Source organism: Spea bombifrons, chromosome 11, assembly GCF_027358695.1.
Source record: "Spea bombifrons isolate aSpeBom1 chromosome 11, aSpeBom1.2.pri, whole genome shotgun sequence".
NCBI classification, from domain to species: domain Eukaryota; kingdom Metazoa; phylum Chordata; class Amphibia; order Anura; family Pelobatidae; genus Spea; species Spea bombifrons.
The window spans coordinates 36126021-36152149 of NC_071097.1; the positions used below are offsets into that span (position 1 = coordinate 36126021).

Here is a 26129-nt window from a genome sequence, read left to right on the forward strand (position 1 = left end):
TGACAGTAATGAATATATATATATATATATATATATACAGTATGTATGTATTTATATATTTTTAGCCCCTTAAGGACAATGGGCGGTCCCTAAACCCATTGAAATCAATGCATTTTGAGCCCGTACATGTACGGGCTTTGTCATTAAGGGGTTAATACTGTAGGTAAAACAATAATGCAAAAAAGATTTTTTTGTTTTGTTCTTTTAGAGAAGAAATATCGGGAAAGAGAAGGGAATGAAGAAACGGAAGAGTTTTCCAAAACCGCGCAATCTCAGCCACAAAGTGAAGAGGTTGGGCTCGTTTTCCCTGATAAGACGCTGGCCACAGAATAGACAATCTGAACCTGCGATTAAACATTGAACCATAGAACCTGCCGGCAGATCGGCCCCCATCCGGCCCCCGTCTAGTCGCCCGTTTCTCCTGCTGTAAAGACTCAAACCTTAATCAGTCGTTGGTCTCGTCTTAGATTCAGGAGCCGTATGTCTATCCCATGCGTGTTTAATATCCTCACTGTATTAACCTCTACCACTTCTGCTGGGAGGCGGTTCCACTGATCTACAACCCTCTCAATACTATTGTCTTTTGAGCATTCTCTAGACATTTTAGCTCCTCCGAAAGATTCTTCCTAATTGTATTTGTAACGTCCTGAATACTATGCCGTAATAAATAAATATATAAATAGTGTCATGAAGAGCATGAAGTTATTATTATTATTATTGTTTAGCAGTAAAGGTAAACGCTGATAATTCATATTTTTGAGTCGTTATTTTTTCAGTTGGAACATCAGCTGTTTGAGAAAATAAACTCTGGAGGATTCTATCCTCTGAAAAACCTCTTTTTGGCCAATGACCCGGAAGGCAGGGGAAGAGTTAAAAGGTATTTATCATTATTTGGGGGGGGGCTTTTTTTAAGCTATATTAGAAAGTAGAGAGGATTTGATACGGTATACGGGGGGGGGGGATCCATGCTATGTTGGGGCAATACCAGCCAGATTTGCCCCCTGTGCGGCTGTCACCGGCAGCTGATGACCGTTTTTAATCACGAGAGAAAAGTCCCTAATGGGGTTTCTTTTTCCCGTAATCCCGTTATATCGGACGTCTTGCTTTGTGTTTCAGGGATGCGTTGCCGGTCATCCTGGCCGCCTTTTTGGGGCAATTTGTGAGCGGCGAGAACGTCCACCAACTACTGCAAAGGTGAGAACCCAAAAACGGTCGCCCCCTTCTGTACGTCACATGACATTGCTCTGATGCCCCCCTAAAGCTCAGTGATCTCGATAGCCCCTTTAGGGTGTCCATAAGGAAAGGCTATCCCCGGTTGCATGGATGGCGGGCGGTTTATTGTCTTTTTAGTTCATTTTGGGTTTGATTTATAAAGATTCCTCCATAACCGTTGTCACGGAAATCTTGCTGCATTTGACTGTCGCTGTCCATGCGCAGATTACATCTCGGGGGCAAACACATCGTCACGTTTGATGCATTCTACGAGCACTTTAAAAGAGCAGAGAATAAGGATCCTCCGGATTGGCTGGATCCGATGAAGAGGAAGCAGAAGCCGGCTTTAAGGACCGCCCACGAGGTTCATTTATCGCTGAAGGAGACGGCTGGTAACAGGTCAGGTGACTCTGAGGAACGCTGTTTAATTCAGCTGCTTGGCATCTCTAGACCCGCGAGTAATATCTGGGTCGATATGAACAGAAAAAAAGACGAATTAAACAAATGAAACATTTCCATCGTTGGCCGTTGCAGGTTCTTTGAAATTTTGAAACTTTTCCCAAACGACCGCTTGGATTCCTGCGGGTTCCGCAGTGCTCTCCACAAATCGGGCATCGCGATGACGGAAAAGGAGTTTAGAAAACTGTGGAACAGGTAAAAGAAATGAACTTCTGATTAATTGTAACCGATACTCACGCTAGAATAAAGAAAGTAATGAGTGGTTGAAATACTTTGTTGCCATAGCTGCAGAAAAGACTTGTGCGTTATTTTTATGCATTCTGAAGAGTGGGGTTGACGATTCTTATACTTTGTTACCGTTCGTTTATCCTTCATACCCCCCCTCAACACATAATCTTCAGTGCCCCCCCCCCCGGCTTCCACCCAAGGGGCCTTCCTCTTCCCGTCCTCTTCCTCCCCGCACAGGGATCCTTCACCCGGCAGACAACGCAATCTCCGCGCACCAACTCGATGCAATATTCAGTTACGTTTATCGATCCTGCCAAAGAAGCACTCAATGCAAAACTCCCTCCGGGGAAAGGCGGCCATTTTTAATCCAAAACCCCATTCTGTTTGAGTGTCGCTCAGATAAAGTGCGTTATTAGAACAAGTCATAGAGTCACTCAGTGAATCAAATCGAATGAGGATCTCGATGGTGATACGGCTTCTGATACAAGTGGGCGCTCTGCTGTATTTAACATGTAATATAAGGAAGTTTTACTTAACCGAGAGGGGGGTAGATAAGCACAACAGCCTCCCAGCAGAGGTGGTAGAGGGTAATACAGTGAGGGGATTAAACATGCATGGGATAGACATACGGCTCCTGAATCTAAGACGAGACCAACGACTGATTAAGGTTTGAGTCTTTACAGCAGGAGAAACGGGCGACTAGACGGGGGCCAGATGGGGGCCGATCTGCCGGCAGGGTCTGGGTTTCTTTGTCCCGTGCAGGTAACCAACTTAACAATAGGGGAGAGATAAGTTACTGGGGAGGAATAATCATGACGATGGCTGCTCCTGTGGAATACACATTGTTTATTATAATCTGTGAACACCGTGACAGGAGTTTATTTGGTGTATAAAATGCAGATTCTGGGAAAAGTGACCGGATTCTGCTTCTCCCTAAACGACCGTTTGTCTTAAAGATACGTCGGAGACGGCGGCCGGGTTCTCAGTTCTGATCACTTGCTGAGCCAGTTGGGAGTCGTGAATTCGAGGAACGCGGACGATCACCGCTCTGCGCTGCTGTCGGCTCTGCAGAAAGTCTCAGGGAGCCACCGGAATCCACAGCCACGTAAGCTAAGAGTGTAACTGTCCAATAGTGAGGAAGCTTAACGTTACTAGGAGGGTGGTAGATAAGCGGAACAGCCTCCCAGCAGAGGTGGTAGAGGGTAATACAGTATTAAACATGCATGGACCACCTTACTCCCAAAAGACGTGTTTCATAAAAATATTAAAATAAATTAAACAAAAACATGACATAATCGTCACCATTAGTAACTATTAATAATTGAATGCATTTTAAATATTATTTAATATTTTTTTTAAATGTATTATTATTTATTTTATTTATTTTATTTATTTATTTTATTTACGATTCCGTATCTTTTGGGTTGTTTGGTGCTAAAAATAAACTCAAATTATTTTTATTTGCAGAAACATCCAAAGCAGCGCCGTCCAAAAGGGCCGATGAGCGGAAGTTATCGCTGAGTATAGAGAGATGGCTGAAAGAAAACTTCAGGGAAGGAGCCCGGGCCATGGCGGCCGAATTCGGGGCGCTCGACCCGGAAAAAAAGGGCAAGGTATTGCTGAGAAGGTTGGGGGAGGAGGGGGGCGAGGGACTGGCAATTAAAGGGTTAATCGGTGGATGTACTATTTATTAGATTATTAGTCAAAGGGAAATAACTACAACTCCCATTACATTCAACCAACCAAAAGCTCAGAGGCCTAGAGGTAATGTGAGAAAGCTTTTCCTTACTGGGAGGCTTGGTAGATAAGTGGAACAGCTTCCCAGCAGAGGTGGTAGAGGGTAATACAGTGAGGGGATTAAACATGCATGGGATAGACATCCGGCTCCTGCTTCTATATTCTAGATATATCCCGGATATTAAAGTCAGTCCAGCCTGCTACGTTTTATCTTTTATGGAATTTCTGAGACTAAGGTCTCCGTGGCGACAAATATTTCTGTCCCGTTATCGTTACAAACGGCTCTTCACTTTCTGAACTTTGTCCATACGAGCAACTTAACCCCGGGTCACTTTACTAAGAGACAAATCAACCGGAGACGTCACCCATTTCCTGGGTTATTAAAATATTCATTAATGTATAAAATATGTGACGGAAACTGCATGATATACCACCGACCCCCTAACTTATAACTAATATAACCCCCAGCGCTGTATACAGTAATATAACCCCCCAGCGCTGTATACAGTAATATAACCCCCAGCACTATATACAGTAATATAACCCCCAGCGCTGTATACAGTAATATAACCACCAGCGCTGTATACAGTAATATAACCCCCAGCGCTGTATACAGTAATATAACCCCCCAGCACTGTATACAGTAATATAATCCCCCAGCGCTGTATACAGTAATATAACCCCCAGCGCTGTATACAGTAATATAACCCCCAGTGCTGTATACAGTAATATAACCCCCAGCGCTGCATACAGTAATATAACCCCCAGCACTGTATACAGTAATATAACCCCCCAGCACTGTATACAGTAATATAACCCCCAGCGCTGTATACAGTAATATAACCCCCAGCACTGTATACAGTAATATAACCCCCGCGCTGTATACAGTAATATAACCCCCAGCGCTGTATACAGTAATATAACCCCCAGTGCTGTATACAGTAATATAACCCCCAGCGCTGCATACAGTAATATAACCCCCCCAGCGCTGTATACAGTAATATAACCCCCAGCGCTGTATACAGTAATATAACCCCCAGCACTGTATACAGTAATATAACCCCCAGCACTGTATACAGTTATATAACCCCCAGCGCTGTATACAGTAATATAACCCCCAGCGCTGTATACAGTAATAACCCCCCCAGCGCTGTATACAGTAATATATCCCCCAGCACTGTATACAGTAATATAACCCCCAGCACTGTATACAGTAATATAACCCCTAGCGCTGTATACAGTAATATAACCCCCAGCACTGTATACAGTAATATAACCCCCCAGCGCTGTATACAGTAATATAACCCCCAGCGCTGTATACAGTAATATAACCCCTAGCGCTGTATACAGTAATATAACCCCCAGCGCTGTATACAGTAATATAACCCCAGCACTGTATACAGTAATATAACCCCCAGCACTGTATACAGTAATATAACCCCCCAGCGCTGTATACAGTAATATAACCCCCCAGCGCTGTATACAGTAATATAACCCCCAGCGCTGTATACAGTAATATAACCCCCCAGCACTGTATACAGTAATATAACCCCCCAGCGCTGTATACAGTAATATAACCCCCAGCGCTGTATACAGTAATATAACCCCCAGCGCTGTATACAGTAATATAACCCCAGCGCTGTATACAGTAATATAACTCCCCAGCGCTGTATACAGTAATATAACCCCCAGCGCTGTATACAGTAATATAACCCCCAGCGCTGTATACAGTAATATAACCCCCAGCGCTGTATACAGTAATATAACCCCCCAGCGCTGTATACAGTAATATAACTCCCCAGCGCTGTATACAGTAATATAACCCCCCAGCGCTGTATACAGTAATATACCCCCAGCGCTGTATACAGTAATATAACCCCCAGCGCTGTATACAGTAATATAACCCCCCAGCGCTGTATACAGTAATATACCCCCAGCGCTGTATACAGTAATATAACCCCCAGCGCTGTATACAGTAATATAACTCCCCAGCGCTGTATACAGTAATATAACCCCCCAGCGCTGTATACAGTAATATACCCCCAGCGCTGTATACAGTAATATAACCCCCCAGCGCTGTATACAGTAATATAATCCCCAGCGCTGTATACAGTAATATAACCCACAGTGCTGTATACAGTAATTTACCCCCCAGCGCTGTATACAGTAATATAACCCCCCAGCGCTGTATACAGTAATATAACCCCCAGTGCTGTATACAGTAATATAACCCCCAGCGCTGTATACAGTAATATAACCCCAGCGCTGTATACAGTAATATAACCCCCAGCGCTGTATACAGTAATATAACCCCCAGCACTGTATACAGTAATATAACCCCCAGCACTGTATACAGTAATATAACCCCCCAGCGCTGTATACAGTAACGTCGGTCGGTGACAAAAACCTGTTTTTATCCCATTTTGTCCCAATAAACCCCCTTAATCTGCAGACCTGGAGCCGCCGTTGCTGTCAGTCATGTGATATTTTGGGTGAATTTCCCGGCTCAAACACCACACTGAGTTGATGCTTTATGGCAATGCTAATGAAGTCCGTCCCTCCACAGACTTTCATTAGTCAGAGAGTCCGGCTGGCTCATTAAAACTGAGCCGTTCTATTGTTTAGTAGATTGGGGGTCAGATAACACTCTCTTTTTTTGTGGAATATATCCTAAAATTTTGCTTAGAGATCTTTTTTAGGTCACTAAAACATTGAATATACATTTTTTTTAAAAAAAAAACCCTGTTTATTTACTAAAATGTAAAATCTCGGGTACAGGACTAAAAGTCTAACTATCCGCCGTCCTGCATCCTCCGTCTTTAAAGGTATCCAAAGACGATTTCCTGACCGTCCTCGACAGATTTAATCTGCATCTTGCCAAAGACCAGCTCGCCCATTTTCTCGCTCGTTGTGGGATTGATGAGAGTTCGCCGTCTGTCAATTATCTGGAATTCCTTCGGCGCTCGCAATCGAGGAGTAAAAACGGAGTTTCCAACCAAATCTGGGGCCACGGTGCTTACAGGTGCCCCTCTGTCCTCTCCTGAGACCCCCTTTTCCTCCCCTGTAGCCCCCTTTTCCTCCCCGATGCCCCCTCTTTTCTAGGAGGTCAGAATGTTTGCTGGGTATGAGGGGATCGCAGGGTTCTACAGCCCTAAAAGCCCCGATAATGTGTATAGAAACAGCAGGAAACGGCTTTATAAATTAAACGAGGTAAATAAACCCCATTAGTATTCCTCTAAATGCCCCACTTGGTTACGCAAATACCCCACAATAGGGAACAAAATCCACATAAAAAGAGTAAAGCCCCACCCACCAGTATGAATGTTGTATATTAAAAAGAAGGCCTTTTCCCATTGGCCGGTGACCCGCCAGAATGATCGTGATCAATAAAAGTACATTTTTATTAAACAGGTTGGAAAATAGAAATCCGTCGAGGTCCCGTTCGGCGTCCGGTGTTTTCGAAGAAAAACTCATCCCGCTTCTCCACTCTGATTTCGTCTCCCTCCTCCACGCTTTCCAGTGAGTGGATCCAAGGAAATGTAATGTTACTTTCTGTTGCTATCCTGCATAGCTACCAACAGTTCTAAATTTATCAGAACAGTCCTGATGACCAGTGCCCAAACTGGGCATTTAGTGGACTTTATATTCCCAGCCTGGTATTTACACCTCCGAGGTCTGACTAGTCATTTATATAACCATCATATATTATATATACATTACAATAATTCACATATCTGATATGCTTCTCATTGTATTTTAATAGGAGGGCCGATCCTAAGCAGCTCAACGTCATCAGCCAACAAGACTTCAGAACCATCATAGAACAAAAGTAATAATTAATGCATTTTAATAAACTGAAATTTTTATATTTTTTGTAGTACTTATATAAAGCGATGTTTTTTACACTGTTTATTTTTTCTTCTTTATTATTTATATTTATATTAAATTATGATATTATGTATTAGATATATACATTATGTTTATTATATTATTAGTTTATATATATATATATATATATTTATTTATTATATGCTCTATTGATTATGTTCTAGTATATAATATATTTATATTATGTATTTTATAAATATATATAAATATTATTATACCTACCGTATATTATTTTATTATATTATGTATTACCGTATATATTATGTTTATATTATATTATGTATTATATATTATGTTATAGTAATATACCGTATATACATATATAATATGAACATAATATATACTGTAATACATAATATAATATAAACATAATATAATATTATATTATGTATTACAGTATATATTATGTTTATATTATATTACGTATTATATGTTATGTTATATTAATATATATATATATATATATATATAATATACACTATATATATTTATATGTTTCTATTATATTATATCATATGTTATACATATTTTATATATTACATATTTTTCCAGACATTTTATTGTAATTTCAGCCATAAATGTTACTTGTCTGGAGATAAAGCGGCTATTGATATAATCAGTACGTCTAGACAAGTTTGTTAATAGATAATTTTAAGCTGCATTCAGAGATAAATATTTGTACTTTAAACAGTAATGTTTTTTTTTTCCGTTAAAGATACGCCATTAAAGTAACGGAGGAGGAGTTTGCAGGTCTGCTGGAAAAATTACCAGTTGATCATCGAGGTGGAATCAGATACCTGGAGTTTATGTCCAGATTTGATGGCAGGTAAAACATTGGTCGGGGATCGATGTAGGCAGCTTTTTTTATCCATGTAGGCAACCTTTTTATCTACTAACCCAACCCCTGCAGAACCTAGGGCTTCCTGCAATAAACGTTACCCCTGCAAAACTAGTACAGAACCTAGTACTTCCTAACCTAAAGCCCACTCTTGCAGATCCTATTGTTTCCTGTAATAAACCCCACCTATGCGGAACCTAGTGCAATAACCCCACCCCTGCAGAATCTAATACTTGTTCCTTGTTTCCGCACCCCCTGCCATCTTTACTACATATCCACTATAACCCGGAAGTAATTTGCTAACGACATCTACATTACACGAAAGCCATATAAATGTATTTTTTGTGTGTGTATTTAAAGATTAAAGATTGAGTTGCCAGTAAAAGAGCATTGATAGAAAAGTTCCAGTCAAAGTAAAAAGTTACAAATTTACCTCCAAATGAAGAAGAATAAATAAATTAGAAACAATACATTTTTGGTGTTCTTTTTTTTAGTTAGATTTTTAATAAATGCTGACCTCTAGTGGTAATGTTAGGATTTGCACTTAAATTTATTACGGGAAATACTTATAATGTTTCTTTTTGTTTTATGCAGGAAATCACAATATTACATTTCCAAAATAATTGATTTATTTGAGAGTAGTTTTTTCATTAAAATGAAAATACAGAATTTTAGTTACTGAATTAAACTTTCCTCAGAATTAAAGGCACCTTTTAAGGTATTAATTCTATTAATAAAAATACATGACATTTTAGTAAATGTAGGGTTTTCTTTTTATTCTAGTGATGGTCGATTGAGCCTGTTTGACGGCGGCAGGACGGTTCTAACAGAATATAGCAAAAAACCTAATAACCCAATAAAAACACGAGATCCACAGAAGGGGAGATCCGCGGAACAGGTACGGCTTTAACGACCCGAACGTGGCTGTAAATTTAGAATTATGTAACAGTAATGCACTGTGAAAAAGATTACTGAGGTGGTGATTGATAAGTGGAACAGCCTCCCAGCAGAAGTGGTAGAGGGTAATACAGTGAGGGTATTAAACATGCGCGGGATAGACATACGGCTCCTGACCAACGATTAAGTCTGAAATCTTTACAGCAGGAGAAACAGGAGACTAGACGGGGGCCGACAGGGGCCGATCTGACAGCAGGTTCTTGGATTCCAATTAGTAGTTATTAGTTGCTTATCGGTTAATAAATAGTTAATTCTAATATATTTATTGTGCCTTTCAGTTGGAGGAAATCATTAAACATTTAGTGAAGAATAACTATGGCTCTTTAGAGACGGCGTTCAGCCAGATGGATGATATGAAGGCCAGGAGACTTACGTCGGAAAGCATGTATCAGCTTCTGAAAAGGTCTGAATCGCGCAGGAGCGGCCATGTTTCGATTCTCTGATGTGTCTCTTGCAGAAAAAGACAACTTTGGGCTCCATGGACTTCAACTCCCATCATTACACCATAAACAAAAGGAAGGACTGAAACACTTTAACACGTTCAGCTTAGAGTAAAAGACGAGAGACATGATAAAAAATAAAGGGGCCCGAATCTAAAAGTAGAGGGTCAGAGGCTTAGATATAATGTAAGAAAGCTTTACTTTACTTTACTGAGAGGGTGGTGGATAAGTGGAACAGCCTTCCAGCAGAGGTGGTAGAGGGTAATACAGGGAGGGTATTAAACATGCATGGGGTAGACATACGGCTCCTGAATCTAAGACGAGACCAACCACTGATTAAGGTTTGAGTCTTTACAGCAGGAGAAACGACTAGACGGGGGCCGAATGGGGCCGATCTGCCGGCAGGTTCTAGGTTTCTATGTTAATCCTTTAAAATAAGTGCAAAAATCATATTTCCTGTAAAAAGAAATGAATGAATCCCACATTTTGTCCCTCGTCGTAGGTGTGACGTCCAGCCGCAGATCACGCGGGAAGAAGTAGGGAAGATCTGGGACGCTCTGATTCTCAACCAGGACAGAACCGTCGATTTCTTCCAGTTTGTTCGGCATTTTGGGTTTTCCGCCAAATCTTCCTGCTTTCCAAACGCCAAAATCTCTCCGCCTGTCAGAGGGGACGGAGATTTCCTGATTCGCTCCAATAAACTCAACTCTGACACCAAGATCACCGCCAACGTCCTGCAATCCAAGGTAATACCCGGCAAGGGTACCAGGGAGTTTCTAATGCAGTTCATCCCCCAAGTTTATTAAGAGATGAAGAACGGATTTATACTTAATGTCGCTGGGTGGGTGTTTCGGGACCCCATGATTGTGGCAGGTCTGTTTGGGGGTCTCCACCAGTGAATCCGATGGAAACCAGTCAGAAGTCTGAATTTTTAGCCAAAATAATGGGTGGTTTAGATAGGCTAAACTTTTTATCTGTTAACCGCGCGTCACCAATCTACTTAATCGTCTGTTTATTGAGCTGTGGCTGTCCCTTTAAATGTAGAATCCATAATCGCATTTTGGAGTCAAAAAGTAACCCCCCCAAGTGTGAAAATTCCGAAACTAGCTGAATTTGGGTTATTTTGCCTTCTTTTGGATCAAAGGCAGGAAGGATCGGTAGATGGGGGGGGTCGGACGCAGGTCTTTTTTTCCATGTTAGTTACGATGTTACAGAGGCCGTATAAACATTACGAGCCTTCGCTACGATACAGAACTGAAATACGAAGGCTCCTCGCTCATCCCCCCGATGAAAATACTCAGACCTGGCGCCCAGCGAGTTGCGTTGGATTGTCCGTCCATCTTCTTGCGTTCGATACGATGTTGCCGGGCCATCTGTCAATGTTCTCCCCCCTCGGCCAAAAAACCTGCAGCCAACTCTCGGGAGAGTCTTGGGTTCTCTTTATATTAAAAAAGATGAATTTCCTTCAATAAAAGGATCAGTACCGTCCACTTTCCATGCGGCCCGGTGCCCCAAACATTACCCCCTTTCATGAAAAGATACTTTACCTGCCATAGAAGGGAATTGAGTTTCACTCCTTTTCGGTTTTCCTCCTATTTGTGCCGCGTTCGGAGCCAATTCGGCTCGGAGCTCGGAAAACGTTGTCAAAAGCCGCGTGTAATTCGATGGATGACGTCGGCTCTCCTGACAGATCCAGATTGTCTCGTTGGAAAACACAATTAAGCCGCTATGAGAAGAAGGAGCGTCGGAGCACAATGGCCGCTGTGTGTGTGAAAAAAAAGGACGTTGAGCGATAAAGCGATGGGATTGGAAGTGTCTGAATGAAGAGCCCAGATCCTAATCGTTAAAAAGCCCTTTCAGCGGGCGGACGGGGTTAACGCGAGTTTTATGAAGAGTAATCGGAGAAGTGAATGGTAAGAAGGGAGATGAGGAGCGGAGGGAAAGGGGGTCTGTAACGCATCGTAACGTCCTTATCTGGGACCCTCGAAAGGTTATCCGGAGCTCTGAATCTAGAACGGCCCAGAAAAGAACTCTCTGGAGGGATCCGGTTAACGACATGTGGAATGCGCAGATTGCGACCCCGAAAATGCGACGTCGCCGTCTTACCCCCCCCTGCGAACGAGCAGCCCCACAAGTAACATTATACATGAAGAATGCCCGTTCTGGCGATGCAGAGCCTGCCGAGCTCCCGCCGATAACGGGCGGCGTATTCCGTATGAAATAAACGCGCGTTATAATCTCATATCAGGCGTCGGTGGGGCCGAGTCTGGGGCCCTCGGTAATCGGAGCCAACGGGCCGTGATATTTGTAGCCGTTCCTGAGCGCTCAATTCATTGTGATTTTCTGTAGAAAAGCAATATTCCGGCAATTCTGGGGGGCAAAGCGCTGAATCCGTTAAAAGTATTATTTTCTATATTAAAAATTCTCAGTGATTCACCCCGTTTGCGATGCAGCAGGATTCGGTTGGGGTAGCAAAGAGTCCTAAAAACCCCAGCCGTCCGTGTGAAACCCCCCCACGACTTTTTTAGTTTGTTTGGTTTTTTTTTAAATGGTCCCTAATCTTTAATTCACCCCAAAAAATAGTCAGAAATTGTCAAAACTCACAAGTAGCGTTACCATGGGAACCTCTTAATTTTACCACCTTCTGCAGTAACTCCAGTGGGGGGATCGCTGACAGAAATGGGCAGAAACCGACAAAACGTGCTACTTATCGTCGTGCGCATGGTCACAGAAGCCTCTCGCCACAAATGTCACGGGACAGAAAATGTTCATTTCAGACATTTTGGGAGTTTTTGGGGGAACACTTTTGGAAATCACAGACGTATTCACCAAATTCCCACCAGCCAAGTTCAGGAGTTTTTTGGAGACCCTGTGGCCGACCCCAGGAGAGCTTCCGCCAAACTGACGAAAATCAGCACCCAGAAGGAGACTTTTCACCCAATAATTTGGAGTTTATTAAATTGCATTATTTATTTATCTAATGTTTCAGGTGAAGCTTCTCCTCGACGAACTCTCGATGCAGTTCACCGAGTCGGATCCTCTAAATTCTGGATATGTCACTAAAGAGGAATTTCTGGACGTTTTACGAGATCTGAGCCCGGATTTGACCAAACACCAGTGCGATTCTCTGGCAGCGAAGTTTGGAGACGGACAGAACCGGTAATAAAACCAGATTTGTTCTCCGGACAGAAGCTCCGTGTTGGGTTTCATCCCCCCCCCCCCAAAAAAATGCCGTAAATGATTCGGGGTCTCCTCCTCGATACCTCGTATCTAATAATCATTTTGTGAACGATCCCCTTAGAGATAAAGAGTCTGCTCGGAAACTTTTCATTTTATTAAATTTATCATTTGGAATTTAATGAAAAAATTTTTACATTTTATTTAAAAATAAAACCCTTTAATTTCCTCTCCTTTTCTCTTTTTTTTGGGGGGATTTTGTAGGGTTTCTTACGTGAAATTTCTCGAACCTTATAAATCCGAAAGGTCATCGTATCAAAGGAACGCCGTGAGGTCATCGTATCAAAGCAACGCCGTGAGGTCATCGTATCAAAGGAACGCCATGAGGTCATCGTATCAAAGGAACGCCGTGAGGTCATCGTATCAAAGGAACGCCGTGAGGTCATCGTATCAAAGGAACGCCGTGAAGTCTTCCAAGAAGGCGGCCGAGGAGTCTTCATCCCAGACACAGCGAGGTCTGAATGCCGCCACCTCCAACCTACGTCAAAAGGTGAGGGTTTTTGGGGAAATCTGCACTACTTTTAATATCAAATGCGGTCATTTTGTAGAATTTTAGCCTTCTGTTTCCTAATAGAATATTATTAGCAAAACATACCTCCCGTCTGTCCTATTTCTATTGAGACAGTCCCATAATCCCACTCTCCCACGGGGAGTGAAGATCTGGTTGTGGAGATGAAGACTACAAAAATGGGGCAGAGTATGATTATTCCTCATTTATTTTACTGAAATTTGCTATTAACAAGGAATTCTGTAAATTATTGTTTAATTATGAATTAGAAATATACCGCGGCTGATGGTTTTTTCCCCACCGTCTTCCAGCTGTCCAGAACGGATTGGAGGAACCTTTACCAGGCCTGCCAGAAGCTGGATCGAGATGGATCTGGGACACTGCAGCTACCGGAATTCCGATCCGTGGTAAAGCTGTGTAACGTCGTCCTGGACGAGAACGAGTTTTACCAGATTATGTCCCAATATGACAAGGATCTGGCTGGGAAAATTGATTATTCCAAACTGTTTTCAGACCAAAAATAAAGAGAAATTCAAAGCAAGCAACCAAGACCTGAATTATATTAAAATTTATAAAATGATATATATATATAATGAAAAATAATTAAATGAATTCGATTTTTCAGTGTATAATTTGTCTTTTTAATTTCTCTTTGTTTCTTTTTACCTAATTACTTAAACTAAAAGATAATCATTCACATGATTCACGGAATTTACCAATTCATAGTTTCCATTAAACAAACTTTATCGCTTTATAACTTTGTAAATTATATTATACGTAAAACAAAAATCAGAAACGGTTTGTCGAGTATTCTTGTCGTTCTTTACGTCGGGAATATATTATTGCAACTGCGCCCAATAGCTGATCTCTCGTTCCTTTGAAGGGTTAATCACGCAAGAACAACAACTTTTAAAGTAACTTTTGAGAAACCTTATATGGCAACAACCTATCGGTGTCCGCTTTTTTCCTGGAAAACGTGAAAGTGGCAGAATTTTTAGATGAATTAAGAATTAATGAATTAACCCCTTAATGACAAAGCCCGTACATGTACAGGCTGAAAATGCATTGTTTTCAATGGGTTTAGGGACCGCCCATTGTCCTTAAGGGGTTAAGAATTATTTCTGGGAATGTTTTTGGTCACTTTAAAGGATAGGGGGTACGTTGCTTTATCATTCATTTTAACTTAAAATAATTTTAAAATACTTTAATTTTTTTTTAACAAAAATATTAAGTTTGGTTTCATTATTAGAAAAAAAAACAAGTATGATTTGGGGGCCAAACCGGCCGATCTCTGTAGGGTCACGAAGGCTTTTAATGATATTTTTCCTATTTTCTATAGTGTTACAATGTTTCTTTATTCTATGATAAGTATCATGATTGGTTACACACTCATACCCAGCAAACGCCTGGAAAACAAGGACATCAGGGGAGGAAAAAGCCAGAACACCTTACCCCTATTAGGGGTATTTATTCCCGTCTCTCCTACCTTCTGTCAATTGCATGATGAAAGAAAGAAAAGAAAAGTGCGCTAAATCTCGGTCTTGTCCTTTTGTAACCTAATGGTTTATTTGTTTAAATATAGAATTCCTCCTCTTCTTCTGTGTAAAGAAAGCGTCCCTCACTCCGGAGTTTTTATCAGCGCTGTCATCATGCGCCATTCCCGCGGAGCGCCCGTCTTTCTCATGTAAATCCCAACATCTATAGACGTCCATCTTTAAGATAAAACTTGAGTCTCCGGTAACATCGCCCCCCCCCCCGGCTGGTTTATACACGGGGGCTGAATGCGGATATCGCGTTTCGTCCTGATATAATGCCGCGTTTCTTTCCCGAAGGTCTTGTGTTAGACGGCATTTTTCTTTGTACGCTGGAGGGTTTGGTCTTTTAACCAATTGTTTACTGGTTCGGTTAAAATGTTCTCCATCATACATGCGCCGTTCAGAGAATTTGCTATGCAATCATCCCTCCAACCTGAAGCCTAAAAAGAGTAGCCTAGAACCTTTCCGAAAACCTTTGCGTTAGAGTGTGTAACGGTGTTAGGGTTAGAGTGTGTAACGGTGTTAGGATTAGAGTGTGTAACGGTGTTAGGGTTAGAGTGTGTAACGGTGTTAGGATTAGAGTGTGTAACGGTGTTAGGGTTAGAGTGTGTAACGGTGTTAGAGTTAGAGTGTGTAACAGTGTTACGTTAGCGTGTGTAACGGTGTTAGAGTTAGCGTGTGTAACGGTGTTAGGGTTAGCGTGTGTAACGGTGTTAGGGTTAGCGTGTGTAACGGTGTTAGAGTTAGCGTGTGTAACGGTGTTAGGGTTAGCGTGTGTAACGGTGTTAGGGTTAGAGTGTGTAACGGTGTTAGGGTTAGCGTGTTTAACAGTGTTACGGTTAGCGCGTGTAACGGTGTTAGGGTTAGCGTGTGTAACGGTGTTAGGGTTGGCGTGTGTAACGGTGTGAGGGTTAGCGTGTGTAACGGTGTTAGGGTTAGAGTGTGTAACGGTGTTAGGGTTAGCGTGTGTAACGGTGTTAGGGTTAGAGTGTGTAACGGTGTTAGGGTTAGCGTGTGTAACGGTGTTAGGGTTAGCGTGTGTAACGGTGTTAGGGTTAGAGTGTGTAACGGTGTTAGGGTTAGAGTGTGTAACGGTGTTTGGGTTAGAGTGTGTAACGGTGGTAGGGTTAGAGTGTGTAACGGTGTTAGAGTTAGAGTGTGTAACGGTGTTAGGGTTAGCGTGTGTAACGGTGTTAGGGTTAGCGTGTGTAACGGTGTTAGGGTTAGCGTGTGTAACGGTGTTAGGGTTAGTGTGTGTAACAGTGTTAGGGTTAGAGTGTGTAACGGTGTTAGGGTTAGCGTGTGTAACGGTGTTAGGGTTAGCGTGTGTAACGGTGTTAGGGTTAGCGTGTGTAATGGTGTTAGGGTTAGAGTGTGTAACGGTGTTAGGGTTAGGGTTAGAGTGTGTAACGGTGTTAGTCACTGGCCTTGAGATTGATAGCAGAACATCTTCTCGTTCTCCTCTACATTTTACAGTTGTAAGCCGCTTCCTGTTCTCTCCCTCCGTCAGCCTGAGCAGGAAGTTGTAAGCTGCTTCTTCTTCTCTCCCGTCAGCCCGAGCAGGAAGTTGGAAGCCGCTTCCTGTTCTCTCCCTGCGTTGTTTTAGTGGATGGCGCGTGAGCCTCTAGCGCTAGAGATTGTTTCCGGCCGCGCAGGTCCCTCCGTAATGCTATTATCACGGATACCTCAGGGTGACGGGGAGATTTATCCCGATCAGTGGGTTTTATGTTTGGGTGAATTTTAGGATTAATCTGAATGCAGAAAGTTCCCCTTTAAATAGTTTAAGTATTAAAGTTAAATAACAGTTACAGAATAAAATAATATGTAACGAATAATATACCGCGTGAGATTCCGTGGCACCTGACACCGTCCCTCTAGACGGTTGTGTTAATAGACGGAGGGGAGCGATCTCTCAATGCCGTCTGTTTAGTTGGAGCTGCGGTCTGAACGCCGGATAATTATTGGCAAGCGGCATTTATCAGGAGGAGACGGATCCCTTTCACCTCTCAGACTATAAAAGGCAGACGGGGAGTCCGGCAGTCAGCTGGTCGGCGGAGCAGACGGCGGAGGACATGCACTCCAGCGCAGAAGACGCGTGATTACCGCCTCTCACCGAATGCAGGCACCCCTCGTACGTTAAAACTGTGAGTACATAGCAGCCGTTGTTCCTTTTTATGAATATTTTATTCAACAATTTAAAAAAAAGTCGGGAAATGTATCTTTTAAAGGAATATTTGCTTTTTACTTTTTATTTTACTTTTAGAAACAAATATTTAAATCCTTAAAACGTGTTACTACTTATGGATATACTTATGGAGGGCATCGGCTCTCAGTATACTCATCCGGTTTTACCGGTCGATATCTTTGATAGTACAATTCTGGCGCAAAAATAAACTTTTGGTTGATTGCTAGCCTGAGATGTAATTTTAAGGCGTTTTACTGTACTGACATGGTGGTTGATAAGCGGAACAGCCTCCCAGCAGAAGTGGTAGAGGGTAATACAGTGAGGGTATTAAGCATGCATGGGATAGACATACGGCTCCTGAACCTAAGACGAGACCAACGACTGATTAAGGTTTGAGTCTTTAAAGCAGGAGAAACGGGCGACTAGACGGGGGCCGAATGGGGGCCGATCTGCCGGCAGGTTCTATGTTTCTAATGGCACCGCTTTAGCCCATTTTGCACCAGAAAAGCCTTTAATACAAACTTGCAGTAATTCTGGAAGTTTGGAAGTTGCTATAGCAGCCAAGAGAATATTCATGTGGTTTGCTGACAATTTTAGCACTTTGCACCAAATTTTTTTCGCTGGAAGAGATGTGTAAAAAAAAATGGTGTTTTGGGATTACATGGATTAAGGGCTTTTATAATATTTCAGTGCAGTAACCAATAATAACATTTTCATTTACAGACAGTCATAAAAATGATGCTAAAGCACACAGAGCCGCACGATACGTTTTAGTTGGTGAAATATTTGCGTTCGCAGATCTGGGTCTTTATTTCCTTAGATTTTCCGTATTGTCCAAAAAAGACTCCAATTACATTCATTCCTTTTTTGGCTTTTATTAACCAAGAAGGCAGCGGAACCCGCCCCCCCCCCCGAAAAATCATTGTCAATCTAATCTGAATGGAGGGAAAAGGATTTGTTTTTGTCATCATCATCAGATTACATCCAAAAATTTACACAGAATCTCATCTCTGCTAATAATGTATCCAGCGCTGTATAGAGTAACAACCCCCCCACCCCCCCAGCACTGTATACAGTAATATAACCGCCCCAGCGCTGTATACAGTAATATAACCCCCTAGCGCTGTATACAGTAATATAACCCCCAGCGCTATATACAGTAATATAACCCCAGCGCTGTATACAGTAATATAACCCCCCAGCGCTGTATACAGTAATATAACCCCCCCAGCGCTGTATACAGTAATAACCCCCAGCGCTGTATACAGTAATATAACCCCCAGCGCTGTATACAGTAATATAACCCCCTAGCGCTGTATACAGTAATATAACCCCCAGCGCTATATACAGTAATATAACCCCAGCGCTGTATACAGTAATATAACCCCCCAGCGCTGTATACAGTAATATAACCCCCCCAGCGCTGTATACAGTAATAACCCCCCAGCCCTGTATACAGTAATATAACCCCCAGCGCTGTATACAGTAATATAACCCCCAGCGCTGTATACAGTAATATAACCCCCCGGCGCTGTATACAGTAATATAACCCCCAGCGCTGTATACAGTAATATAACCCCCAGCACTGTATACAGTAATATAACCCCCCAGTGCTGTATACAGTAATATAACCCCAGCACTGTATACAGTAATATAACCCCCCAGCACTGTATACAGTAATATAACCCCCCCAGCGCTGTATACAGTAATATAACCCCCAGCGCTGTATACAGTAATATAACCCCCAGCGCTGTATACAGTAATATAACCCCCAGTGCTGTATACAGTAATATAACCCCCAGCGCTATATACAGTAATATAACCCCCAGCGCTGTATACAGTAATATAACCCCCCCGCGCTGTATACAGTAATATAACCCCCCAGCACTGTATACAGTAATATAACCCCCCAGCGCTGTATACAGTAATATAACCCCCAGCGCTGTATACAGTAATATAACCCCCCAGCGCTGTATACAGTAATATAACCCCCCAGCGCTGTATACAGTAATATAACCCCCCAGCACTGTATACAGTAATATAACCCCCAGCGCTGTATACAGTAATATAACCCCCCAGCGCTGTATACAGTAATAACCTCCAGCGCTGTATACAGTAATATAACCCCCCAGCGCTGTATACAGTAATATAACCCCCAGCGCTGTATACAGTAATATAACCCCCAGCGCTGTATACAGTAATATAACCCCCAGCGCTGTATACAGTAATATAACCCCCAGCACTGTATACAGTAATATAACCCCCAGCGCTGTATACAGTAATATAACCCCCCAGCGCTGTATACAGTAATATAACCCCCCAGCGCTGTATACAGTAATATAACCCCCAGCACTGTATACAGTAATATAACCCCCAGTGCTGTATACAGTAATATAACCCCCAGCGCTGTATACAGTAATATAACCCCCAGCGCTGTATACAATAATATAACCCCCAGCGCTGTATACAGTAATAAAATAGTTGATTTTTATATAATGTAAAATCTTAACAATCCAGAAAAGTACTAGAATTTCCATGTCATCGTTAGAATATCTCTGACTAATATTCTTTAAATAGCTAAATTATTTCTAACATGTATATAATGATAGAATTTCCTAATGTATTAAAACATTTCTCTTTCAGCATTTCTTACAGGAGAAAAAAAATGAAAATTCTGGATTCAAATATTCTTCATTTTTGAGATTCCAGGGAACCTTTCCGTTGATTTGTTGAAGATTTTTATATCTTGAAGAAATGGTGCTTTTTACAATTCATTTGGTAGCGACCTTCATCACGGTGTCTGCCGCCAAGTGCATTCCCAACAAAGCAGGTAAATATCCATCAATGCCATTATTAATAATAATAGTAATAATAATAATAATAATTTAATGGAATTAATATAATTTGCAATGGAAATTTATCTCTGACCTCTTCTAGTATTTTAAGGCCCGGTCTCGAAATTCTGTGTTTATTTGTAATATTCTGAGCAAAACCATGAACTAAAATATTCATTCTAAATATTCAGATGAATTGGTGGAGAATGAGATTTTGCTGTATTTACTGATAAACGTAGAATATGTGTAATAGGTGAAAGTGTTTGGCAAAAAGGTTCAGATACAGACGTTATAAAAATCAGAGAGAAATTTGTGTCAATTTTTCAAGATTTCCCAAATGTATTCAAATTATTCTAATTTATACATTTTGATTTATATTTAATTAATTGATATTTTTATTTCTCACATTTCTCACCATTTGATTTACAAAGTGAACAGCATAGGAATTCATTGATTTTGTTTTTAGTGCTTTTTAGGTGATTTTATTATTTTACCAGTGTTTTTGTTACTTTGCATTTACAATTACAAACATAAAAAAATGAATAAAATTTAAAATGATATTACAAATATATTTATATTTATGGAAGTTCCTAAATATTAATGTTTTCCTAATTTTATAAAATTATGGAATTTTGTATTGTCTATAGAATATGAATTACTCTTCACAGATTAAATAAAATATTATTTATTTATTACTGGATATACGATGTTTTTTTTTTCAATTTATTTATGCCTTAGAGATAATTATAATTGATAATTATATTTTTCACCGCATTTGAACTCCAGATGTGATTATTGTTCATTGTTACCCCAAATCCATTGTGGCCAAAATTCCTGAATGTCCGTACGGATGGGAAATAAACCAACTGGCGCTGGGAGGAATTTGTTATAACGGGATTATTGAGTCTGGATATTACCAATTCACCATCCCTGACCTATCGCCCCGGAACAAGTCTTACTGTGGAACGCAGTCTGATGTAAGTGCGTATTTTTAGTTACACAAAAAAAGTCATTAAGGATTCAATTTATTGAATGCAAAATGAAATTATTATTTAAAAAAAAAAATCCAATTTTGATAATTTTTGAGAATGCCATGAATTTACAAAGATAGAAAACTTTTGTCTGAAGCAGTAATCATAAAAAGGTTAATTATGTGAACTAGAAAGTCAATAACTTTAATAAAGCTCTGTTAATATATTGGATATATTTACAGATATATTTTTTTTGTGGAAAATATATATATATTAATCTATTGCAATTTATTTTAGTGTTTATAATAATTATCTGTTTTTAATCCGAGCTATGATCGTATAGAATGTAGTAAATATCTTGCCTGGTGTTTGTATTTTTAATTTCCTTTCTATAATAATAATAATACCAATAATAATAATAAAAATAATAATAAGATTTATTATTATTATTATTATTATTATTATTATTATTATCTGGTATTGCTGTGATTAATAATGATAACTACGCATCTGTGCCCAGGAAAAATGCATTTTCCCCCCAGTTTCAAGTTTAACTAATTATACTGAAAGTATTATTTTCCTTACAAACTATTATTATTATTATTATTGCTTCTATTATTGGGTGCTGAGCGTGGATTTGGTGATTAAAAAAGAAGCTGTAAAAGTGTAAAACACGATCTTCTTCTGGGTTTGTAAACTTGTATTTGGTTATATTTTTGTCATTTTGTACTTTTTTTAAGAATACACGTATTTGGAAATGAGTTTCCTTCCCCAAACACAAGTACGTAACTACTATGTAACTTCGTAACTATATAACTCTGTAACTATGTAACTTTGACTATTTTTCTATCCAATAGGACAGGAAAATGATATAAAACCCAATACTTTTAAGAAAACAAAGATATCCGTCTTCCGCTTCTAATTTCTGGAATGTTCTGTAATTATTTGTTTTTTTTTCCAGTTCAAAAACCCAATCTATCATTTCTACAACTCAATCGTCTCCAACGACAGCACCTTGATTGTCAAGAACCAGCCGGTGAACTACTCCTTCACGTGCAATTACCAGTCCAACTACCTGGTCAGCCACGCCGGCTTCGACCAAAGGTGAGACATCTGAGCCCCTTCCCTGACGCGTTTCACCCACAAGCCACCGAGACTCGCTCCGCTCATCGAAGTTTTAGTCTTACATATCTTTATCCTTCTTCTAGAGTAGCCACGGTTCACGTGAAGAACGGGAGTTCCGGATCATTTGAGAGTCAACTCTCACTCAATTTCTACTCTGTGAGTCCTCCGGGTTTATTTATGCCGACCTAATGCCACTAAGAAATCAGGAAAACTTGTCTCAATGATAAAATGCTGGCGAGCCACACCGTTTCCATGGTGATAACTTGAAAAATGCCCCATTCAGCCAAGGACACAATTTTTAACCCTTAACTTAAAACCCTCGGAATAAACCCCATCTTTAATACACATTAATGTCCTTTCTTCTCAGTTCAAGTTATCCAATTAAAATCCAAATAGAGTCCAAACGCATCTCATTTTGTTCATCATTTTGGTCTCTTTGGTCTTGTTTTAATAAAATAAATTAAAAAAAAATACAATGAATCTACCGAAATAATAAATGAATCACCTGACCAGGAGACGTTTTCCTTTCACTAAAATCTTTTGGTGTTATTTATGTGATTAAAAAACCCTTTTTGAGAAAATAATAAAACAGTTGGTCAGGAATTTGCGGTGAGTTACCATGCGGTGGGCTTTCAGCCGAAGATGGCGGACGAACAGCGTCTTTGGGGTACGTTCTCCACGATCGGGACTCCGGAAAGTTCTTTTAACCCCGGCGTGTTTTTGTTTTTTTGGAGTTCCGGGGTCTTTGGATTCTTCTCGTGTTTTTCATGTTTGGTTATTTTGTTTCCGGAAAGAATGCAAAGTTCTCGTCCCAGAAAGAAGCCCCCTTTGTGGTGGAAACATCAGACATCGGCTCGGACGTGTTTGCTGGAGTGGAGGCCAAAGGGATTAGCAGCAGGTACCAAATAATCTCCGATATTATATGGTGCAAACAGCAGCCACAACCCTGTATATATAATAAGCACCGGTGATGGGAATGGAGGGCGGGGGGGGGGATGATCGCTATTTATGACAAAGCTGGTTGGGGACATTGGCTCCGGCGTTGTTTTTGATGCGTGGCCTTTGTAGTCTCATTTAGATCTGTGCAAAAAAACAGAAAAATGGCCTTGTGTTTTCTTCAGATGGGTTATTATAAATACATTTAATGGCATTTAAAGCAAAAAAAACCCTATTTTTTAAACATTTACCTGTAGGGTGTTTGATCTGGCCACCTCGCCTTATACTGCTAAATAAAACATTATATATTATACACATTCATGCAATCTTTTAGTGTACTGAGAGGGTAGTAGATAAGTGGAACAGTCTCCCAGCAGAGGTGGTAGAGGGTAATACAGTGAGGGGATTAAACATGCATGGGATAGACATACGGCTCCTGAATCTAAGACGAGACCAACAACTGATTAAGGTTTGAGTCTTTACAGCAGGAGAAACGGGCGACTGGACGGGGGCCGGATGGGGCCGATCTGCCGGCAGGTTCTGTGCTTTTTTAATGTTTTTTAATTTTTTAATGTTATTCATATAATACATGGTATAAGAAACATGTCACTTTTGGACGTTGTCTCTTTAGGTTCAAAGTGGTTTTGAATTATTGCTGGGCGACTCCTTCCCCGGATTACGCCTATCACATTCAGTGGCAGCTCATCAGTAAAGGGTAAGAATGTTTACCCCGCGCCTCGCTAAACGTCCGTACGTAGAAAATATCTCGGGTTTAAAAAATGACAACCAGGGTTCTAGAAATACAGAAATCTTACTTATATTAATCCAAAGAGGGAACGTAAACATGCGCGGGATCGGCAAACGGCTCCTGGATCTAAGACGAGACCGACGGCTGATTAAGGTTTGAGTCTTTACAGCAGGAGAAACGGGCGACTAGACGGGGGCCGCCGGGGGCCGATCTGCCATTAATCTCTATACATTAATAATGTGCTGTACATTTAGCTGTCCTCCTGATGACCGTTATAGAATGTTTCCATCTCATCCGGAACGTTCTATGTTTAGGTGTTCGTCGGATGACTCGATCCTCGTCCATGAAAACGGAAAAAACAGCAGAGCCACGTTCCAGTTCAACGCCTTCCGCTTCCAGAACGTCCCCAAGCTCTCCAAGGTCTGGCTGCATTGTGAGACCTACATCTGCGACAGCGAGAAGTTCTCCTGCCCGGTGGTAAGTCCCGGAAAGTTCCGGATAGATAGATAGACTGATTTCCGTATCGGGAATTTAAAGATTCACTGGGTCCTCCACAAACCAACTGCAGGAGGATTCACCTTCATCTAGTTATTAAAGGGTCCGTTATGGGAGAGAACCAAGACCGGCACATGAAGAACATTTCTAGGGTTGGCCATTAAAACGAAAGAAAAAAACCTCGGAACCTCGGAACCATTTTTTTTTATTAATATCTAATAAATAAGTGAAATATTTTTCTTTCTGTGTATCTTTCAGACTTGTGGGAAGAGGAAGCAGCAGAACGAACAAACCGGCGGGGTTCTAGTGGCAGAATTTGTCCTTCGAAGTAAGTTTTTACAGCCCTAACATCTCATCGATTGACGTTGATATTACTGTCCCCCCCCGAGGGGCTCCATTGGAAATATTTTTCAATTTTTTTACTTCCAGGTTCTGCCTCGTTGCCTTACGGAAGCCTCCCAGGTAACGCGTGATGAGAAACCGAATCCATTCCCATTCCAGACCTCGGTGAATTATCGAGGGAGTCCGTCGGTGGACATTTGTTACAAGATAATGATGATTATTAGATACGGGTCCGATGTTTTATATCTTCGGGTCTCTCCGAGGCAACGGACGCCATCCATCACCTTCTAGTTCCACGCCAGTTGGAGATCATCAAAAAATGTCTATTTATAATAATAATAATATCTTGAATTTAATACAAAGCCCAGAGTTCTATCTTGGGAAGGCATTTTTTTTTTAAGATTTATCCCCATAGCCTGTCCATCCACAACGTTCCATTATTTACATTTTTTTAAGGGTGGTTGCAGTGTTTTGATGTTTTCTGAGTGATATCTGTTTCTTTGGCCTCTTTAGCGTTTCTTCACCAGCTGATCCTCATCGCGGGAAGCTACTTTATGATTTTAGACGCTTGAAGTCGCTCCGGATCGGGAGAGCCGCTCCAAAAGGAAGCCACCCATTGGCCGAGGCCAGGATCTCCATTATAAGGACAAACAAATTCTCAGGATCACCAAGACTCAGCCAAGACTCCTCACGGCTCCAAGGGCTCTGACTTTAGAATAAAAATTAGCTACTGAGCTGCATTTAACAATTATGTGTTTCAAATGCGTTACAATTCTAGAGTTTTTTTAACCCATAGTTTTTATAAACCTTTAATTTACTGGAAGAGTAACAAAGAAATCCTTTACATATTAAGGACTTTAGAAGGGTGACTTGAACCTTTTGACCTGTAATGAGGTTCGTTCACCCATTGTAATTAAAGATGTTCTGTATTGGGGGGGGTGTGTCATGTGACCTAAAAGCCGGCAGAACATACAGAAAGCCATCACAGAGAATAGATTTTAACCGCCTTTCCATCGCTATTTTTTAATTTATTTCTGGGCCGCCAGGAAGATTTTTTTACATCATTTCCTGAATTTTAAAATTTAACATCTCCCCCTTCACTGTACGACGATCCCCAAATTAAATAATGGTATCAACGAGATATTCCGTCTGCCCACCGAATAAAACATTTCTTTTTAAAATTAAGCAAAACATTGTAGACGTCATTCTTAATTATTTTTAACGTTTCATTGCTGTTCATTATCGTTATCTACGCACATTATATCTTATATATTATATATTAGTAATTCCCAGAGCAGGGCAGATCAACTCTATCCGAGCCCTGCCTGCTGTAAAAACTCAAACATTAATCAGCCTTTATCACTCCCATCACTCCTGGGTTCCAATGGCCCTTTATCACTCCCATCACTCCTGTGTTCCAATGGCCCTTTATCACTCCCATCACTCCTGTGTTC

The 26129-nt window shown here is 40.9% G+C and overlaps 3 protein-coding genes and 1 long non-coding RNA gene across 4 annotated transcripts; all 4 read left to right on the forward strand.

The window, feature by feature from the left end:
- Window positions 1–240: 240 nt before the first annotated feature.
- LOC128468364 (uncharacterized) lies at window positions 241–1557 on the forward strand. The gene is made up of 4 exons (XR_008345824.1): window positions 241–291; window positions 777–877; window positions 1117–1194; window positions 1438–1557. It is a non-coding gene; the product is annotated as an uncharacterized LOC128468364 (long non-coding RNA).
- A 274-nt stretch (window positions 1558–1831) lies between these two features.
- Window positions 1832–9272, forward strand: LOC128468327 (EF-hand calcium-binding domain-containing protein 6-like). The gene is made up of 8 exons (XM_053450016.1): window positions 1832–1866; window positions 2856–3004; window positions 3367–3512; window positions 6462–6658; window positions 7048–7155; window positions 7400–7465; window positions 8240–8350; window positions 9146–9272. Exons 1-8 carry the CDS (start codon window positions 1832–1834, stop codon window positions 9270–9272), a joined length of 939 nt encoding a protein of 312 aa, XP_053305991.1.
- Window positions 9273–9642: 370 nt separating this feature from the next.
- On the forward strand, window positions 9643–14296 carry LOC128468363 (EF-hand calcium-binding domain-containing protein 6-like). Its single transcript, XM_053450056.1, has 6 exons — window positions 9643–9722; window positions 10262–10505; window positions 12749–12918; window positions 13201–13242; window positions 13378–13486; window positions 13816–14296. Exons 1-6 carry the CDS (start codon window positions 9664–9666, stop codon window positions 14026–14028), a joined length of 837 nt encoding a protein of 278 aa, XP_053306031.1. The 5' UTR covers window positions 9643–9663; the 3' UTR covers window positions 14029–14296.
- Window positions 14297–19978: 5682 nt separating this feature from the next.
- Window positions 19979–25852, forward strand: TECTB (tectorin beta). The gene is made up of 10 exons (XM_053450017.1): window positions 19979–20054; window positions 20845–21035; window positions 21991–22133; window positions 22238–22310; window positions 22949–23052; window positions 23722–23805; window positions 24153–24315; window positions 24592–24661; window positions 24763–24795; window positions 25189–25852. The coding sequence occupies exons 1-10, from the start codon at window positions 19979–19981 to the stop codon at window positions 25245–25247; spliced, it is 996 nt and encodes a 331-aa protein (XP_053305992.1). The 3' UTR covers window positions 25248–25852.
- Window positions 25853–26129: the final 277 nt, after the last annotated feature.

Excerpts from the sequence above, each read along its gene's own strand:
- LOC128468327 (XM_053450016.1), top strand. The coding sequence starts at position 1,832 with ATGACGGAAAAGGAGTTTAGAAAACTGTGGAACAG. Across the intron at positions 7,156-7,399 it reads TCCCTCCTCCACGCTTTCCA|GAGGGCCGATCCTAAGCAGC; the intron begins GTGAGTGGATCC and ends GTATTTTAATAG. Across the intron at positions 7,466-8,239 it reads AGAACCATCATAGAACAAAA|ATACGCCATTAAAGTAACGG; the intron begins GTAATAATTAAT and ends TTTCCGTTAAAG.
- LOC128468363 (XM_053450056.1), top strand. The coding sequence starts at position 9,664 with ATGGATGATATGAAGGCCAGGAGACTTACGTCGGAAAGCATGTATCAG. Across the intron at positions 9,723-10,261 it reads ATGTATCAGCTTCTGAAAAG|GTGTGACGTCCAGCCGCAGA; the intron begins GTCTGAATCGCG and ends CCCTCGTCGTAG. Across the intron at positions 13,243-13,377 it reads GAACCTTATAAATCCGAAAG|GTCATCGTATCAAAGGAACG; the intron begins GTCATCGTATCA and ends GAACGCCGTGAG.
- TECTB (XM_053450017.1), top strand. The coding sequence starts at position 19,979 with ATGGTGCTTTTTACAATTCATTTGGTAGCGACCTTCATCACGGTGTCT. Across the intron at positions 23,806-24,152 it reads TGGCAGCTCATCAGTAAAGG|GTGTTCGTCGGATGACTCGA; the intron begins GTAAGAATGTTT and ends TTCTATGTTTAG. Across the intron at positions 24,316-24,591 it reads AGAAGTTCTCCTGCCCGGTG|ACTTGTGGGAAGAGGAAGCA; the intron begins GTAAGTCCCGGA and ends TGTATCTTTCAG.